Source organism: Pipistrellus kuhlii, unplaced genomic scaffold (genome assembly GCF_014108245.1).
Source record: "Pipistrellus kuhlii isolate mPipKuh1 unplaced genomic scaffold, mPipKuh1.p scaffold_m20_p_13, whole genome shotgun sequence".
NCBI classification, from domain to species: Eukaryota; Metazoa; Chordata; class Mammalia; order Chiroptera; family Vespertilionidae; genus Pipistrellus; species Pipistrellus kuhlii.
In genome coordinates, this window is record NW_023425438.1 from 15,488,499 (window position 1) to 15,508,129 (window position 19,631).

General features: G+C 36.8%; 1 protein-coding gene and 1 non-coding gene across 16 annotated transcripts in view; both read right to left on the minus strand.

Moving 5' to 3' along the window:
* Nucleotides 1-19,631, minus strand: part of MAP4K3 (mitogen-activated protein kinase kinase kinase kinase 3) — a 107,561-nt gene that overhangs the window by 11,016 nt on the left and 76,914 nt on the right. For 13 of the 15 annotated variants that reach the window (XR_006741403.1, XR_006741404.1, XM_045580663.1 and 10 more), the window contains 10 exons: nucleotides 16,773-16,811; nucleotides 16,121-16,174; nucleotides 13,215-13,257; nucleotides 11,469-11,628; nucleotides 9,778-9,890; nucleotides 5,994-6,035; nucleotides 3,859-3,943; nucleotides 2,030-2,109; nucleotides 1,234-1,294; nucleotides 1,035-1,152 (listed from right to left, as the gene is read on the minus strand). Coding sequence is in view for 13 of the 15 variants with exons in the window: in XM_045580663.1 (XP_045436619.1) it covers nucleotides 1,035-1,152; nucleotides 1,234-1,294; nucleotides 2,030-2,109; nucleotides 3,859-3,943; nucleotides 5,994-6,035; nucleotides 9,778-9,890; nucleotides 11,469-11,628; nucleotides 13,215-13,257; nucleotides 16,121-16,174; nucleotides 16,773-16,811 (795 nt within the window). In the remaining 2 variants the exon portion in view is untranslated. The remainder of the gene's footprint in view (nucleotides 1-1,034; nucleotides 1,153-1,233; nucleotides 1,295-2,029; nucleotides 2,110-3,858; nucleotides 3,944-5,993; nucleotides 6,036-9,777; nucleotides 9,891-11,468; nucleotides 11,629-13,214; nucleotides 13,258-16,120; nucleotides 16,175-16,772; nucleotides 16,812-19,631) is intronic. The other 2 variants (XM_045580667.1, XM_045580664.1) reach the window with 1 other exon arrangement.
* LOC118717847 lies at nucleotides 7,484-7,620 on the minus strand. Its single transcript, XR_004987611.1, has one exon. It is a non-coding gene; the product is annotated as a small nucleolar RNA SNORA67 (small nucleolar RNA).

Here is a 19,631-nt window from a genome sequence, read left to right on the forward strand (position 1 = left end):
GTTCACAAAAAGTTACCACTGAGAAAGTGAAAGGTAAGTCACAAAGTGGGAAATGATCTTTTTAGCACATATAATAAATTTAGGTTATGTAAAAATTTGTGTTATCACTAAAACAATTTATAAGAATTTTTTATTTAGACATTTTTATTTCTCTACTCAGAAAAAGTAGGATGTAGAATTTCTGCAAAGTTCTTTAGGAGATTTGCAAACATTAAAATTTACTGTGTAAAAATCCATTTAAAATTATATTTTTAAACTACAATTAAAAAAATCAATCAAATATCCTTTATAATAAAAGTTAATACAATAAAATGGCTATATATCTTTTATAATATAAAGTTAATATAATAAATTACAATATAAAAGTTAATATAATATAAAGTTAATATAATAAGTGGTGCAATCCTCAAATTATACTCCTCCATGTCTGTACACATATTTAAACTTTTAAATGTGTAAATGTGTCAGATTAGAGGTCATTACTCTACACTATTTTATTTTATTTTATAAATCATAGTTGTGTTTTGCTGGTAATAAAGTCATACTGGGAAGAATTTTACATTTATCAAGGAATCCAATTTGTGATTGATAAATTATTTAAAAAATGCCTCATTTATACGTGCTGGAGTTTCATACAGTTGAGAGCAAAACAAAAATTCCCCACATCCTTAAGCAAACTGCTTGAACTAAAGTCCTTTTGAGTTTTTAAAAATCTGAACCAAGCTCCAGATAGATTCCAGGGGTATTATAATCTTCCTGGTTCACACCTGTAATCCGCCCCCCCCCCCCAAGGTTAACTCAGGGGTTAGGTTACTGAATCGGTCAAAACCCAGGAGGATTAACTGACTGCCAGAATCTGAAAGACCATAAAGAAGAACACATGTGGAAATACATTACTTCTTATAATTTTTCATTAGACATAATTTCTACTAACCCAAACTGAGTGCTTTTGCAACTTCTATAGTATAACTACTTTAATTAGAGTGACTTAACATGTTATGTTTAAGGATGAAAACGATTAGGTGTCCGGGTACCTTGGCAGTATTCTGTCAGGGAGTTTGTGTGCTGGAATAGAAACAGGCAACTTCTGCATTTGTCTTGCATAATCGAAAAGCCCTGGTAAATTATGGGAATAAAGCTGAGACGCTTTACCTGTAGAGAAAAAGAAACAGCGTAAAAGCTCATAATATAAATAGGAACAATTATAAGGTATTTAAACACTAAAAGACTTACCAGATATTGATAGTAAGCAGTTGTTCATTACATACAACCAGGTACACCTTCGGGGAAATAGCTGATAAAAAAAAAAAGCACAAAGTTTACAAAGGACATTAGGTAACAGTAATGTAATATGTGCATATTAACCTAAGCTGTCATATCAATAGGTCAGTTTCAAAAAAAGAAACTTACTTTGAATAAAAATACATTTTATAAGGCATTTAAAACAAGATGACATACATACATACATACACATATATATGGGAGGGAAAAAATAAATTAGCAGTGCAAAGTCTGAACATGCTATGATTAGCTTAAGTCTGGTTTATGATAAGGACTAGGTAATCCCAAACTCGTAGGAAAAGCAGTTTCAAACAGTATCTGTGCCTTTATTTCGGTTCTAGGGTTAGACAGTTAAGACTCTCTTGTGTACTTCCCCCAAAATGTTCTGCAACCTTTTACTCATGGTCATTAACGGTCCATTTCAAATGTTTCTCCTCACCTTCCCCCCGGAGTTGCTAGTGACTTCTGCCTCTGTGGCCTCTACCTTGTGCTACAGCTCTTAGATTTAATAATCTAACTCTGAGGGGTACAGTTATTCGCTATGTGTGTGTTTCCTCTATTAGATCATGAACTCCTTAAGGATAAGAACTAGTGCTGTGGATGTGTCTTCAGTACCTGTTAAACAGAACATGCTCTATGAAGGTTTTATCAATGAGAGGCAGCAAATCACAGACTTTAAATTATTTACCTAGTGTCTACTTATAATAACTTAAAAATTAATAATAAGAAAAAATACAGAATAACATACCTGTTCCATTGATGTTTCATGAAGTTCATTAAGATTCAAGGTATAAATCCCTTCTTCGGCACCGAATATCAAGTACTGATCTGAGATGACAAAAAGAAGTCACTGATTTTGAGACATACCACTTTAAATTTATAGTCTAAAATTAAGAAAATATGCATTAGAAAAAAATAGCTATGATTTATAAAAATTACACATTTTTTATTTTAATGTGTATAAGTGGTGAGACACTCTAACTTGATGAATTGAATTATATGCACATATTACTACCCTAAAGCAGTGAAGAAACTTATGTAAAAAACATTTTGAAGAGTGGCATGCTGGACTTCGCACTCATCGGAGGGGCTAAGGCCTGGCAGAGAATCTGCAGTTCCTTTTTAAAAATTCCTTAGGATCATGTGCCCCTGACAGAATGTAAATCAAGAACAGCTGATACAGATTCAAAGTTTGTGCAAATGGACTATGACTATTATAAGCACTAATATAAAAAAAGAACTGACTTATTCCCATTTATGAAGTTCACTAAAACTTGGATACTTGCTAGAGTATTTGATATCTTCTAGAAAATACCAGAAATTTGGTCATGGTCCTGTTTGGTCTGTTTTTAACTCCAGGTTAAACAGAAGTACAGAGAACAGCTTAGAATGCGTGAGCACTCCAGCACTGCCCAGGGTTCAGGATTAGTTCTGGTATTTACAGCACAGGCTGTGGTCAGACAACTGAGCTGGCTTAAAGCTGCAGCTATGCCTCTGAATGGCTGGGGCCCTCTGAGCGTCATTCTCTCTGCCTGTGAAATGAAAGTACCCATACCTTGGATTTTTAAGCTTTAGAGAGAGAGTGTGTGTGTGTGTGTGTGTGTTTCTATGTATATCTTACATAATTATTAAGATAGGCATTATATATACAATCTTCAGCGCCTAATGACAGATATTCTTATTATGACCCCTTTTAAGGTGAGAGATCCTCTAACGTGGTCACTAGATCCTGAATCCTCAGTAGTTAAATTCCTTTAGCAATGGCCATGTCTGAAGCACAGATATTGAATGATTGTGCTGCAGAAAGGAAGAAACTTTCCTGGGAGGAAATTAAGGTGGCACAGAGTGCATGGTTTCATTATATTGATATAGTGACTGCATGGCAAAAGTTAAAAAAAAAAAAAAAGACTTTCTATTGATTTTTAGAGAGAGAGAAGAAGGGAAAAGGGGAGAGAGAGAGAGAGAGGGAGGGAGGAAGGGAGGGAGGGAGGGAGAGAGAGAGAGAGAGTCGATGTGAGAGTGAGACATTGATTAGCTGCCTCCTGCATACTCCCTACCAGGGATTAAGCCCAGAACCTGGGCATGTGCCCTGACCAGGAATTGAACTGGTGACCTTGGATGTGTATGGGATGATGCCCAACCGAGTCAGGGATACACGATAAAATTTTAATGTCATGTGTCACCTCAAACACTAAAAGCATAATAAAACATCTACCTTAAAATGTTTTTAACTGTAACAAAAATTTTCTCAGAAAAATCAGAAAATAAATAAAATCAAATGCTTTCATGGCTTTTTTTTTTTTTAAATATATTTTATTGATTTATTCACAGAGAGGAAGAGAGAGGGATAGAGAGTTAGAAACATCGATGAGAGAGAATCATCGGTCAGCTGCCTCTTGCACACCCCTTACTGGGGATGTGCTCACAACCAAGGTACATGCCCTTGCCCGGAATCGACCCCGGGACCTTTCAGTCCACAGGCCGACACTCTATCCACTGAGCCAAACCGGTTCCGGCTCATGGCTTTAAGTTTAAAAAACAATTAGAAAGATAACAGATAAAAATATATAGTATTACCTCTGGTATCGGGGTTTATCCATGATGTTGCACAGTGAATTTTCAAGGGACACCCATTAAAAACCTTTGAAAAACAAGCACCCATCTAGAAAAATGAAGAATAACCGAATTAAGAAACCAAGCCATAGTCCTTGGCCTTACAATGGTACCTCAAAGGGTCCAGGCACAACAGTGAGTGTCAACTGACACAAGATTTTACTTAAAAGAGTTATTTTATTTTTCCTAGCTTCTCAAATAAATGAAGCAGTGATAGCAAGCAATTCTGACCAATAATTTATGCACAGAAATATTACTTACACATCAAGAGCAACATAATATTCCCTGGTAAATAGAAGTTCTATAAAGGTGAAAAATTTTCTTATTTTGGTTCTATAAGCCTAAAGTCAGTGAATTTAATATTACAAAGTAAAGAAGAGGTATGATTGATTTAAAAATTCATATATGTACTTCAATCTCAAAATATACAACTCACTTAAAAAAAGAATCGAGCAATCTAATGATTTTCCCTGGAAGGTTTCAACAGAAAAGCTTTATTCTTTGATGTTGATATTTATTTATTTATTTATTGAGGCCATTTACAAATCTTTCAGAAAGTTCATTTATAATGAAAATCAGTATCACTCATTTTAACTTTTTATCTTCAAAAAGTAAAACATTAATTTTCAGGTAAGAATAAATATAAATAAGAAAGCTTCCTTCCTTAGTCACGTTTACTACCAACGACTTGTGAGAAAAAGAACATACAAACATTTGGTCAGAAGAGCACTGTGCTTCATTTCATATCAGTAATGTTTTCTTTACAAAAGTGGAGATAATCCAGAGTGCGGGAAAAAGGAGGCTTGTAGTTTGCATGCAATGTCATATAATAATTAATAAATAATCACACAGTAATAAACTCTTGTGTTTTGTGTAATCACAACGGTAAACCTACTTTTGCCCCACCCTCTACTCTGAGAAAACACATCACTAGTTGATTTCAATGGATTAAGAATATTAACATAAAATATATAAATCTTAAGATTTCCTTTATCCTCAAAAACGTACCAACCAATATTTTAAAGGCTTTTGTACCAAAAGGAGAATAACAGCCAGGCAATACCATGAGGTGGCAGTATACTGTTAAAAATGTTTTTATGTGATAGGACAGAGATTATATCGCTTTACTAACAAATAATTAAATTACCCATCAAGATAGCTTCCAAAAGTCATGTGCTGAGGTAATGCTAAATCCCCTAAAACTCCTCATGACAAAATGGGCTACAAAACAAAGAGTCTCCACGCAGGCTGCGTGGTCAGGGGGCCCTCTCTGCGCTCCCCATTCATCAGCTCCTCCCCGCGCACGGCACACCTGACCTAGCAGTTTATCTTGTAGCCAGACAGGAAATCTCACCCTCACTGTATACATGAGTCTGCTAGACTTGAGCGCTTTAAATTCAAAGCTTCTTTTTATTTTGTAAAGTAAAATGTAGTTATTTAGATCTTTATACTAATTAAAAAGTAAAGTTAAAAAGTAAAAAACTATGGACATCTAGTGTTACGTACGCAGTTTTGGATTATAGCTTTGTAGAAGTGAAAATGTAGTTCTGTCTGTATTAACCTACAGCCACACTGAGTTAATATATATAATTTTAATCCTAGGAGAGCATGGTCTAATCATCCCCCCCCCCCCCCCCGCACACACACACCTACAGCAGAATCCATTACAGCACATCTAAGATCTAGTTGTTGGTCTTGTTAGAGTTAGGTGAAGTTTTGTGATCTGGATGACTAAGACATTTGGGTCTCAGCTTTACTCTACAATTCAAAGTTTTGATAATTGAAAACACATTAGAACAAGTGTTGTATCTACACCCTGTACTTCCTATTATATCCATGTGCCTTTTTCACATTTCTTCAACAATGTCTTCAAGGAAGATACTAATAAAGTTTGAAATAAAGGAACTTTAAAATGTATAATTTTTTAAAAACTATTTTACAGATGTATTAATATTAAAATTACCAATCTTATAGATTTTTTTCAATAATCATGAAGGTTCTTTCAAATAGGCAAATAATCTAACAATTTAACCAAAGGTACACATATAAGCAATTGCTTGTCACTGTATTGATTTTGAAAACTTTGTGTTTATACTTACATGCACTTTAGGTGTTGGGGGTAGACCGTTACTAATAGGCTTCTAGAAAAAGAACACATGCATGATTACACCTCTCTTGTTGCTGTTTGGTATAACAAACACACTTATTAGAATAAAATAGACAAATACATTCTTTTTTAAAACAAAAACACTGTAGATAAGGCTGAAGTTCCCTATAAATCTCCCCCAGTCCACTTACTCCTAGTACCTGCGCCTCACAAAATCAGTTTATTGTCTATCCTTCCAAAACTTTCTCTAGCCAATCATATGCTAGAGATTACCCATGTATTTGTGTATTGTTCCAGACTTTCTGTATATATTCGTATCAATGCCCTCACAGAAAGAACTTTTTTTGTGTGTGTGTCTAAGAACGATAATAGTTATGCACTAATGTGCAACTTGTTCTTTGCCTTAATACTGACTGATCTTGGATAGCATTTCATACCAGTACATGTACCCAGTTTCCCTGAAAATAAGACAGTGTCTTATATTAATTTTTTCTCCCAAAGTTGCGCTAGGTCTTATTTTCAGGGGATGTCTTATCTTTCCATGCGCTAGGTCTTATTTTCGGGGAAACACGGTAGCTCTGGTGCATTTGTTTTAACTGCAGCATAGGACGGCTATGACATAATTTAGCTATTCCCTAATTGGTATTGAGTAATTAGGTTACTTTCAATTCATTACTGTAACAACAATATGGAAACGATCGCCCTGTGCACATCATTTTGTTTGTTTGTTTTTTAATCTTCACCTGAGGACTTTTTTCTCATTGATTTCCAGAGAGTGGAAGGAAGGGAGGAGGAACAAGAGAAAGAAACATTGATGGGAGAGAGACACAGAGATTGATTTCCTCCCACACTCGCCCCTAAGCAGCTGAGGTATGTATGTGCCCTTTGACCAGGAAGTGAACCCGAGACCCTTTGGCCCCCGGGCCGATGCGTGACTCAGCAAACTGGCCAGAGCCGAGTGAATGTTTTTTTAGGGTATACTGTAAGAAATGAAACTACTGGAACAAGGATCTGTACCTTTTACATTTCAGTGGATACCAACTGCCAAACTGTCTTTCACAATGCCCTCATCACACCAAACCCACCAGTAATACATGAGAGTCCTGGTTCCTTATAGTCTCACGGACACTTAACATTAACAACATTTGTTATCAAACTGTAAAAACTATTTTGTCATTCATGTGCATGCCTCTGATTGCTAGAAGGGTTGAGAATCTTTCTAAAAAAAAAAAAAATGTTTACTGGCTCTCTGTATTTGCTCTTCTGTACATTGTTTTACATATATTTTTTACTAAATTACATTTTTCTTATTTATTAGCTGGAGTTCTTGATATAATTTAGATTTAAATACTTTATTGAACATATATTACAAATGTGTTCTCCTAGTCTGCAGATTATCTTCACTTTTTTTTTTTTTTACAATGTGTTTTATCAATTGAAGTTGTGTATTTTGATTTATTCAAATATACTAACCATTGGCCAGCACATACTGATAATTACAAGAGCAAAAATAGCACATATGCTCATCTACAATATTCCCAAGAATACCAGACATTTTCCCAATGAGCTACATTCCTAGAGTATATGATTTGTCCCCTGGAGAAAGAATCTCTTTGGGAGAAAATACACTTTAAGTATAAATTGTATTAAAGTCTAGACTTCTTTCAAGGTTAACCTTAATAGCTTTTTAAGGAATGACTTGCATTTTTTTTCTCCAGCTGACATAAATCAGAAGAATTATTTAAATGATACAACAAAATTAACTAAAAAGCTGCTGACTTCATATTTTGTGATATGATACAAATAGTCTGTGTAGTGCCACTTATATGAGTAACTATTAGACACTTCTGAAATTGACTATATACAATTTTACTTAGTAGATCTGTTTATGAGAATATACAGTCTGTTAGTGCCACAAATTTCTGATAATATTTTTTCCATTTGGCAAATACTCTACTTATTTTTTTATTTATGTTCCTAAATTACCTTCTATCATCTATTTCGTGAAACATTATTTTTAATTAGAGAGCTCTGAATGTTATAAATGTTCGATTTAAGTACTAACAGAGTTGGCTGTAAATAATTTCAATAAGCTGCACAAATGGAAATCTTGTTTCAGTATAGCGTGGATACTGTTTATCCCATGATACAATCATGAATTTTTTATTTCAGAATTGCTAAGATTGTTAGTTTAACTAGGAGTTACTTAAACTTCTTAAATAAGATAACAGAAAAGCGAGTTAAAAATGCACATATACTACAATGCACACATCTTTTAAAGGACAGGATACTGTTGCAGAGCCATTAAGCGGCGTTTCTGTACTACAGTAGCAGGGCTGCTAAAATTTAAACTGGTGGAAGCAAAAAAGACACTGCTCAGTTGAAAAGACTATTAATCCCATTTCTGAAGGACACTTTACCCTTTTGTTAAAAATGTCATAAATTTCACAAATTACAAATGGACAACCCTAGTCAAATGCCTTAATTGAATTATTAAAAATAGTATGTCATATTCTATCATGAATTCTTTAACAGTTAAACAGCTATAGTACAAAGCCTCAACACTGCTTACTGTGCAAAACCACAGCTATATGCGTATAAACATATTAAAGGTACTATAAATTCCTATAAAATTAACAACAAATATTAGCATACACTAAGACTCAAAAATATTGTCTCATCTCATGATCATATTGGCATCTGCTGAATTGGGGATTTTAAGAATTTTTTGTTGTTTTAAGTTCTATGACAACAGATTTGTCTTCTGATAATGAATAGCAAATTCCTTATAAATGTTAAAAATTTTTAATCTCCCTGATAAATATTAGTTAACTAGAGGTCCAGACCGGCCTGCGTCCTCTTGCAGTCTGTGACCCCTCGGAGGATTGTTCACCTGCTGGCTTAGGCTCCGCTCCCAGGGTGGATTGGGCCTAAGCTGGCAGTCAGACATCTCTCTGGCAGCCCAGGAGCCATCAGTCGGACATCCTTAGTGCTGCCAAGGAGGCGGGAGAGGCTCCTGGCCACAGCCGCTGCACTTGCAGCCATCAGCCCGGCTTGGTGCTGAGTGGAGCTCCCCCTGTGGGTGCACACTGACCACCAGGGGGCAGCTCCTGCATTGAGCATCTGCCTCCTGGTGGACATTGTGCATCATAGCAACCGCTGCTGTTAGGGTCAATTTGCATTTTATCCTTTTATTATATAGGATTATATAGGATGGTTATGTCATGTGTTTTATCTTGCATTTATAACAGATAGCTTCTAGCTAATTTCATCTTTCCTCAAGTGATATCTACTAGAAAACAGTCTTAATTTTTCTTCCTTGTTAGCTATTCCGAGTAAGAGCAGTAATATCACAAACTGCATAATCTACAGTTAGAGAAGTTAATCCTAGGGTAGAAGCTATAGTTTTCCTTATCTGTCTATGTCCTTGTTTCCTAAACTTCCTGACATAATAAAAGGGACTTTTAAAGAACAATGAAAAAAAATAATAGTTATTTTCTGAACAATCACAAGAAGACTGTTTACTTGCATGCAGGACTAAATAATTCAAATAAATTGGCCTAAATAATTCAAACAGAAAGCCATCATTTAAGTTTACTATAGAGCAAAGTTATTTTTTTAAAAAGATTTAAATAATCCATATTATTATAAATATACTAAAATACCAATATAATTAATTATAAAACATACAACTGCTGTAGCTCAGCAATTATAATCGCAAACCTAATAGTGAAAACGAAAACCAATACAAGTAGACTATGAATATAAATACCTACTGGTACATCTTTCTTTTCTTTCCTTGAAAGGTTTGTTCCTCTTTGTTCATTCTGTTGTTGATATAACGATCCATCTCGTTCACCATTTAACTGGAAGGAGCCCACTCCATTTCCTTCAATAAGATGTTGAAATATATTAAAAAGAGGATTAACTTTCACTCAGAAAATGTAAGAAAGAAAAACATCTCTGTGACCGTTTCAGCCTTCATTTGGGATCACCCAATCAGAATACTTAGCAATGATTTAAGAAGTCTTACATGTGTGCTATTCTCCTTATATTTTTACTAGAGGCCCAGTATACAAAATTCATGCATAGGTGGGGGGTCTCCTCAGTCCAGTCTGCACCCTCTCCAATCTGGGACCCCCCAGGGGATGTCCAACTGACGGTTTAGGCCTGATCACCAGGGATTGGGCCTAAATCAGCAGTCAGACATGCCTCTCACAATTTGGGACTGCTGACTCCTAACTGTTCACCTGCCTACCTGTCTGATCGCTCCTAACTGCCCCCCCTGCCAGCCTGATGACTGCTAACTGCCTCTGCTCGCTGGTCTGACAGCCCCTAACCCCCCTCCCCATACCAGCCTGGTCACCCCTAACTGCCCCCCCCCCCCCCAACCCCTGCTGGCCTGGTCACTGCACACAGCCTGCTGTTCAGTTGTTTGGTTGTCCCTCACTAAATCCCTGACAGCCTGGTCACCTCATACAGACTGCTGTTTGGTCATCTGTCTGGTTGTTTCAGTCATGACAGCCCTTGGCTTTTTATATATTAGGATTTCTTTCATATAGGCAAATTTATTTATTTATTATGTTTTAATACTCACTCAAGGATACTTTCCCACTGGTTTTTAGTAAAAGTAGAAGAGAGAGGGAAAGAGAGAGGAGCACCAATATGAGAAACACATTGACTGGTTGCCTCCTGCAGGAGACCCAACCAAGGCCAAGGCTGGGAATGAGCCTGCAACCTTAGGTATATGCCCTTGACCTGAATCGAACCCGGAACCTTGGTCCACAGGCTGATGCTCTATCCTCTGAGCTAAACCGGCTAGGACCATATGGGCAAACTTAAATTCACGTTGTATCATATATTCGTGTTAAGACGACAAAAAAAGAAACACTTTCAGGAAAGGAGCAATTTAGAGTATGTTATCAAAGAAATCTTCGTTGCTCTTTTCTTTACAACTTCTTTTGCATAATTCACAAGAAACTTTATAGTATTAAAACAGCATCCTCTACCATTATTAATTTAAAGCAAATACCCAGCAAATATTGACCATTATTTTTTTAAACAATTAACTAAATAAAACAAAGGAGTTAACCAAATATCCTATTCTTTTACTAAAACAGAAGTACCCTATGATCAATACACATTTTCCTTGTTTAGAGTTTAAATTTTTTTTGTTGCCAAACTACAGATAAATGATGAAATGGACATAAACAATTCTCCGAAAGAGGGAAGGCTAGATAGGAATGATTTAAGAAGTCTTACAAATCTCAAACTAGGCCACAGATAATCCTGTCGTCATAAAACCACTTTAAACCATGAGGCAAAAGGCAGAAAACATCTCTGGAGCCTCAGCCTTCCTTCTTCCCTCCTCAAAGGAATTTCAAATAATTTCTCAAGAGTCCCTCCATTTTTCCCCATACGGTATGAAGACCTATTTCCCTCATTTCACCCTCCCTCCCCCCATTACCTAAAGCAATAGGCTTTTGTGGAGGTAATCTGGGAGGTGGTGGTCGAGGTGGGACTTGGGATGGTCTAGCTGGGCTCTCTGACATGGGACATCTCTTGATTGTTCCTTGATTATCCTCCTCAGTAGAATGACTTTCCTGGGGTATGAATATGGACTTAGGCTGAAATAATACAGAAAAGGAGACCGATGGTTAAAGATGAAATTATTCATGTTTTATTAAACATAAAACATATTAAGAATTTTTCCTGAAGGAAATATTATTATATATCAGAGGCTTTTAAACTGTGTATACTAGCAGAGTTTCAAGGTTATTCAACTATCTGATTCAGATGATCTCAATACAGATTTTACAATTATACACTAAAATGCTTTCTCAGGGGGGAAAAAAAAGAAACCTCTTTCTATTAATTCCTTACAAGCCTTCCCACTTACACTTGCCAAATAAAAATATTCTGGTCTTTCTTATCTCCAATTTAAATGAGTCTCTTTTTATTTTAAACATTCAGGCTATTCAGCTCCTTACAAGACTAATCTAAACTGTCTCTTTTAAATGACTCAATGTCTTTTATGTTAATGCTTAATCTTTTAGACTGGGGTAGAAGAAGGTATCAATTAAAATTTTATCATCATGGAGAATACTAATAAAAGATGCCCGAGAAACTTTCTATTCAGACAATTATGAAACCTCCACCAGCAGGAGGTTTGGAGACTTTATACATTCTTATAAATATGTCCCTTATTAGGAATATTACTTAGCACTTACCTCTTTGAGATTTAGAACTTTATAGCTAAGCTAATACAATACTAAACAAGCAAGCACAGTATTATTTATCTGTGTGAATCATGATTTTCTCAAAAGAAACGAAAACAAATATAGTAATATATTGGATGCCAAGAGTGATCAGACTCTAATTCCCATTTATAACTCATAATTTCAAACCTTATAAAACCAACAGCTCACTTTATAAACAGTTCCCTCTATAATTAAAATATGCTATGCATAAGCTTATAAAATAAATTTATATTAACTCCTTTTATCTAAAAAAAACCCCTCTTATCTGTTGGAATAATCTATTATTTTATGATTCTTTTGTTTGGCAAAAAGGATTTCATTGATAAGAAAATTAAAATTACAGACCTTTTAATTTAAAAGTATTTTCTAAATTTTAAATATCTGGATAAAACACTGTTCTTTACTCATTCTCAGAGGACCAGTTACTAGATTGTACAATAGATTCTGAGGAACAAAATCTTATTTGAAAATGTAAGTTGCCCGGCAGGTGTAGCTCAGTGGTTGAGTGTTGAATTATGAACCAGGAGGTCAAGGTTCGAGTCTCAGAAAAGGGCACATGCCCTGGTTGTGGGCTAATCCCCAATAGGGGGTGTGTGTGAGGCAGACAATCAATCTCTCATCATTGATGTGTCTATCTCTCTTTCTCCCTCTCTGAAATAAAAAATACATATATATATTTTAGAAAAAAAGTAAGTTTCCTAAAAGTGAAATACTACTAATTAATTTATATAATTATTTTCATGTACAAATTCCTAGAACTTATTTAGTATAAACAGTAAGTGGCAAGTTGGATAATGAAAAAAGAGAAACAATCACACAATTATCATGATTAATTAGTTTCATGATGTTTCTTTGTAGGTCCCAAGTGAAAATAAGCTACAGAGTAAATATTAATACAGTATCAAATAATCACACACACACACAAATTCAAATTGAAAAATAAATCTGCCTACCTTTGGTGGCAAAGGAGGTGGAACTTTTGCTTTCATGGTTGAACTATAAAAATATAAAAGTTTAGAATTAGAACTCTTTATTTTATTAAAAAAAATCATTACTAAACTATAATTAATTTTTCAAAGTTATGGAAGAAAGAAATTGTATAACAAGTTCCTTTTTTTCCCCCTAAAACTGGGCATTTTCTAAAATATTTTGTTAAATATTCAAATTATGCTGAATGGGTTATCATTCAGAAGTAACCGAGTAGATAAGCTTTCTTGATTTCAAATTCCATCCAGTAATTATAAGTGGGAAAGATAACTACAATTACAGTTTATATTAATCGAAAGGTAATTAACTTAAATGATAGAGCATAAATTCTCTGATGAGGAAAATGAGACCCAGAGAGGTTAAGGGATCTGATCCATGGTCACAGAGTAGTGAAAGTAGAAAGGAAAACCTACACCTCCAACGACTCAAGTGCGCTTGTCATTGATGTTTCTCTCTCTTTCTCTCCCTTTCCTTTACTCTCTGAAACTATATATATATATATATATATATATATATATATATATGAATAAACTAGAGGCCTGGTGTATGGATTAGTGTACCAGTAGGGTCCGTTGGCCTGGCCTGGGGGATTGGGCTGAAACCAGCTCTCCAACATTCCATATTGTGGTGGAGGCCAGGCCGAGGCACCCCACTGGTGCACAATCAGGGCTGGGGGAGGGCTGCGGGAGGTTGGCCAGCCAGAGAGGGATGGCAGGTGGGCTCCAGGGCATGTCCAGCCCATCTTGTTCAGTCCCAATCAACCTGACCCTAGCAGCAAGTTAACCTACCAGTTGGAGCATCTGCCCCCTGGTGTTCAGTGCACGTCATAGTGACTGGTTGACTGTCTACCCCCTGGTGGTCAGTGCACATCATAGCGAGTGGTTGAGCAGCCTTAGCATATCATTAGCATATTATGCTTTGATTGGTTAAATGGACAACTAGAAATAGCATATCAGGCTTTTATTATATAGGATTTTTTAAAAAAGCAAACCTGGTTATAAGTAGAAAAAAGGAGAGAGCTTGTGAGAAAGCTTCCATCTTCTTACAGAATCTATAATAATAAAAGTGTAATATGCAAATCGACCAAACGGCCAAACAGCAGAACGACCACCTGAACGACCACGCTGTGCTAGACAGTGGCACCAGGCCAGCCATCGGGGCCCAGCCATCGCCCCATGACTGCCCTGCAGAGGGAGGCCCAGGCCACTGGCCCGCAGGGCGATCAATCAAGCAGAAGGCTCCACGATCTTCCCCAAAGCGGGAGGCTCAGGCCACCGGCTGGCGGGGCGATCAGTCAGGGGACTCCATGATCATCCAAAGAGCAAGGCCCAGGCCACTGGGCAGTGGGCTATGGCGGGTGGGTGGGGCTTCCCTCCTCGGAGCACTATCAATGGCCCCAAGGGAGAGGCCCAGGCTACCCTGCGGTGGCGGTGCTGCTGCGGCCGGGTAGGCAGAGCCGCCCTCTTTGGGGCTCTGCGATCGATTGCCCCAAAGCGGGAGGCCCATGCTAACCAGTGGCGCTGAGATGGGTGGGCGGGGCCTCCCACTGTGGCTGTGATCATCGCAGAGCCTCAGCCAGGTAGGCGGGGCCTACTTCTTTGGGGTCTTTAATCTCGGGGCTCCTGGACCATGAGAGGGCGCAGGCCGGGCTGAGGGAACCTCCACGGAGTGCACGAATTTTGTGCACCAGGCCTCTAGTACATAAATAATCATCAACAGAATGTCGTTCAAGCCCACTCTGGTTGGTCTTTAACAAAAATGTTACTGGAAACCGGAGGAAAGCTGATCTCTATTATAGAGTTGGGGAATTTGGCTGAATTACGTTCTGGAGTTTTGTGGAAGGTGAAAATTCACAGTGATGGAATAAGACATTTAGCCGAGATTTCTAAGCAAAGTGCTGAAGGAGTGGCTTGCTTATAATGAAATGAAAGAGATGAACTGAAGAAAAAAAATGTCAAGGAAAGAAAAACTAGCACTTGAAATTTGAAAAATTCTCAGCCTACTCCTCTCCAGCCACAACAAGAGTGTGGCTGGAGTGTCACTCAATACGGAATGTATGGGATTTTACCAGCACAGACACTGGCAGCTTGACCGGAAGGGGATGGAGATGAGACAAATACAAAGGAAGGCTGGGAACTCCTTGGATTTTATAGAACAGGATGGACAGAGGTTTCTGATTGTGCATACTCTTTAAGAAGAGAGAAAAAATAATTCTGAAGGTGATTCATAGATCACTAGATCTAAACTGAACTGATTTATTCTGACTTCAGAGTTGACGCTGGAAAGAGCTAAGACTTTTAGAATGACTATATTTTGCATGTGTTAAGGACATAAATTTGGGGGAATGTGGGGCACAATAGTATGGACTGAATTGTGTCTCCTCAAAATTGAATGTTGAGGTCCTAACTTTGATGTGATTATATCTGGAGATAGTAGTGCTTTTGGGAGATAATGAAAGTTCATTGAGATCCTAAGAGTCAAGTCCTAATCGAATAGGATTAGTGGCTTTCTGAGAAGAGGGAGAGAGAGCTCTCTCTGCCTGTACACACGGAGGAAAGCCCACGTGAGGACATGGTGAGAAGGCAGCTGGCTGCAAGCCCGGAAGAGAGCTCTCACCGGGAATTAAACTGGTCAGCCGCTTGAGCCTAAACTTCCCAGCCTCCAGAACTGTGAGAAATAAATTTTGCTTAAACCACCAGTCTATGGTATTTTATTAAGGATGATGGAACAGAAAAAGGAAAGAAATTGTGCTAGAACCCATAATACTACATCACCAACGACATTAAAATTACTGTCAATATTAGGCTGTCAGACTTATGAAATCAGAGCACACGATACTTTCTCTTTTACTAGAAATCAAAACAGAACGTACTGTTTAGATTCATCATCATCCCCTTCATCATCTTCTAAATGTGCCACATGCCCTCTAAAGATAAAGAAGGATAGTTCCATCATTACTAAGTGAACTTGACCAAAATGGCTTAAGAAGAAATTTCAGAAAACAGAAGGAATTTTACTTCTACATCTTTACAGAGTTAAAACAACAGTAACCACAACAATGATCTTAAAGCCACATGTCAGAGAAGGGAACAAACAGATGACTCAGCTGTGACAAAGTATTTTAAGCTTAATTAAAAAGTAAATTACCACCCTGGCTGGAGTTGCTAAGTGGTTAGAGCGTCGGCCTGTGCACTGGAGGGTCTCAGGTTCAATTCCGGTCAAGGGCATGAACCTGGGTTGCAGGTTCCATCCACACCCCCAATCAGAGTGCACGTGGGAGGCAACCAATTAATGTGTCTCACACGTACATAGTTCTCTCTCTCTCTCTCTCTCTCCCTCTCCCTCTCCCTCCCTCTCTCTCTCTCTCTCTCTCTCTCTCTCTCTCTCTCTCTCTCTCTCTCTCTCTCTCTCTGTCTCCCCTTCCGCTGCCCTTCCGCTCTACTCTCTCTAGAAAAAAACCAACGGAAAGAATATCCTCACTCCTCAGGTGAGGATTAAAAAAACAAAACATAAAGTAAAATTACCGCTGATGTAATTCTTCTTCAACAGACTTCAGAAGACTCCTTAACAGAAAAAAAAACAACAAGCAAGCAATGTGAATTAAGCAAGCAATAAGTATAATCTTTATCATTTTAACCTTATCCACAAAATTACTTTTTTAATATTTACTAGAAATATGCTATGATTATCTCAATACCATAAAACATCAAGTTATATTTAATGAGCTACCTCTATTATCTGTTGCTAATGTCTTTATATATGTATTTTAAATGAACAAAATAAACCCTAATGTTTACTGAAAAATACCAATTCAAACAGAGCACAACCCACCACAAAATGTCACAATAGGACTGACAAAACAGTAATTGCAGGTTATAGTCAGCAGCTTCCAGGATTCAAATTTACCTGGAATATTTACGTGACACCTGACATTACATTTTCTTTTTCTTAAAATATGGAAGGTGACACACTTTAAAAAAAAACATCATGCTCTCAGGCAATCCTACAAAATGGAACTCAACATGTTGGCTCTGTCTGCAGAAGCATGCATGCATGTGATGTGAATACATGAATGTAGTAGCACTCTGCTTCCACAGGACACACTCACTTACCTGAACACCTGCTCTCCAGTGGTGGACCGGCAAACACATTTACACTTTTGGGAGACTAAGCCTGTATCAGACCAGGTGTGAGGGTTTTACCATTAGGAGCAATTTATAAAACCTGCCATTCAGAAGGGTGAGAGAGAACCCATGGCATTTCTGAAGTCCCTTTACTTTTGTCCCTTGCAAGCTCATGCAGCCTATCTCCTGTATTATACTCTCCAAGCATAAAATCTCAATAGCCTCCCCTTAAAACTAATGGAACAGAGAGAAATATGGCGACTAAGGCAAAAGTATTCAATAGAAAATTTACTCTCTCAAAAGCTAGAAGGTAGTACCCTTCTAATAATTTTTCCTTCCTATTATATATATATTGGGGAAAAACTGCCATTAGAATGATCAAAATGTAAGATCAGAGAAACTGAAAGCTGGTATAAGCAATCAATTGAATATATTTTAGCCATCAAATTTTAATGAGGCCAAGCTTAATGATTTAAATTTGAAAAACGACCAAGTTCTAAATCTGGATCCTACTTTGCAGATCAAGGCAGTGAGGTACTTCAGTCAATGTGTTACCTTAGCCACAAAGCTCCTCCTGGCCCACCTCCAGGAAGGCAGGCGCACCTCTGCCCAAAGGCGGGTTAGCAAAACCATGCCGGTTGTGAAGCAAACCCGAGTCTGACGCCTGCCTCGGCCACCAAAGGCTCCAGGGCCTGCAATACGTCCCTCTGACTTCCCTATGTTTCAGTTTCCACAGCAGTGAAATGGGAATTATAACATACACGATGTCAAACGTTCATATAAATGAAGATATAATGCATTAATATGGGTAAAATGCTTAGAAGAGTAATTTAGGACATAGTAAGTACTCAATTAGTGTTTTCTTTTTTATTACTGACTAATCAACATTTCTTTAAACCTGCAATTCTCAAAATGTGGTCTGGGGATCCTGGGAGTCTTAGTCTCCTGTTGACCTGTCTGCAAGGTCAACACTATTTTAATAATACTAAAGTATTTACTTTTTCACTCTTATTCTTTCATTGAAAATGGAACTCTAGTTTTCTAGACTCTCAAGAACACTAGGGGCCGGTGAGGTCCTTCCCAGCTGATCGGGGCCAGCCAGCCGGGGGAGTTTGACTGTGGTCAGTGTGCGTCATAGCTATCAGCTGGTCGTCTGATATAAAGTTTATATATATATATATATATATATATATATATATATATATATATATATATATATATATATATGATATCACAACAGATTAGCAGCAGACATGAGAAACGAGCTGTCTTCTATTAAGCCAGACATTAAGGATATATATATATATATATATATATATATATATATACAATCAATGTATTTTTCTTACTAATATTATTTTATTTCAGAAAAAAGAGCATTCTTCATAAAAAATGTTTAGTTTGTTGTATTACACTGACTGATATAATACCTTCTTGCAATTATTTGTTGCTTCTAACTCCCATGAGAGGAATCGAGTGGTATTAGGAAGGAGGTGCCATAAAGGTGACATGTGAATTGGTCCTAAATAATAACAATGTTATCTATGATAACATGTAATAGGAATAGTACTATTAGAATAAATATCTTTGAAAAGTTCTGTTTACATTTCTATTAATATAAATATTGACAGTTATAGCCTACATTAACAAAAATCTCATTGGAGTCCCCGATAGTATTTTAAGAATGTAAAAGGATTCTGAGACTAAATTTTAAGAAGCGCTGCTTTAAACTATTTTACTAAATTATACGTAATATCTATACAGTGGGCTTTCAGAAGATGTGAAAAGAAAAACATTTTCTTTAGCATGTGACAATATTTTTTGAAGCATTTTCCCCCCCAGTAGGGAATATCAGAATTTGAGAATAATTAAGAGGAGAATTTAAATGTAGTTTATTTTTAGTTACCCTGTATAACTGAACTTATATGGCATTCCACTTTTCTAGGTTCTGTAAGAATAAGAGAAAAAAAGCTGTATAAGAGAACATGAAAAAGTGGCTAATCTGTGGCTATGGACCCATATATATATTTTATTCATTTTCTTATAAATCTCCTACTATGTGTTAAGATGTTTTTGTTAATCAAGTTAAAGATGTCATTAAGTATTAATTTCATAAAGCCTAAAAAGCTTTCATAAAGCTTTTTAGGCTTTATGAAAGAGAAAATAAAACATGGCTAAATTTGCTAAAATGTTAATTTACAGTAAATACTGTATCTGGAGAGCACTGGAGAAAAATGTGATGCTGATTTAGTCATCAAG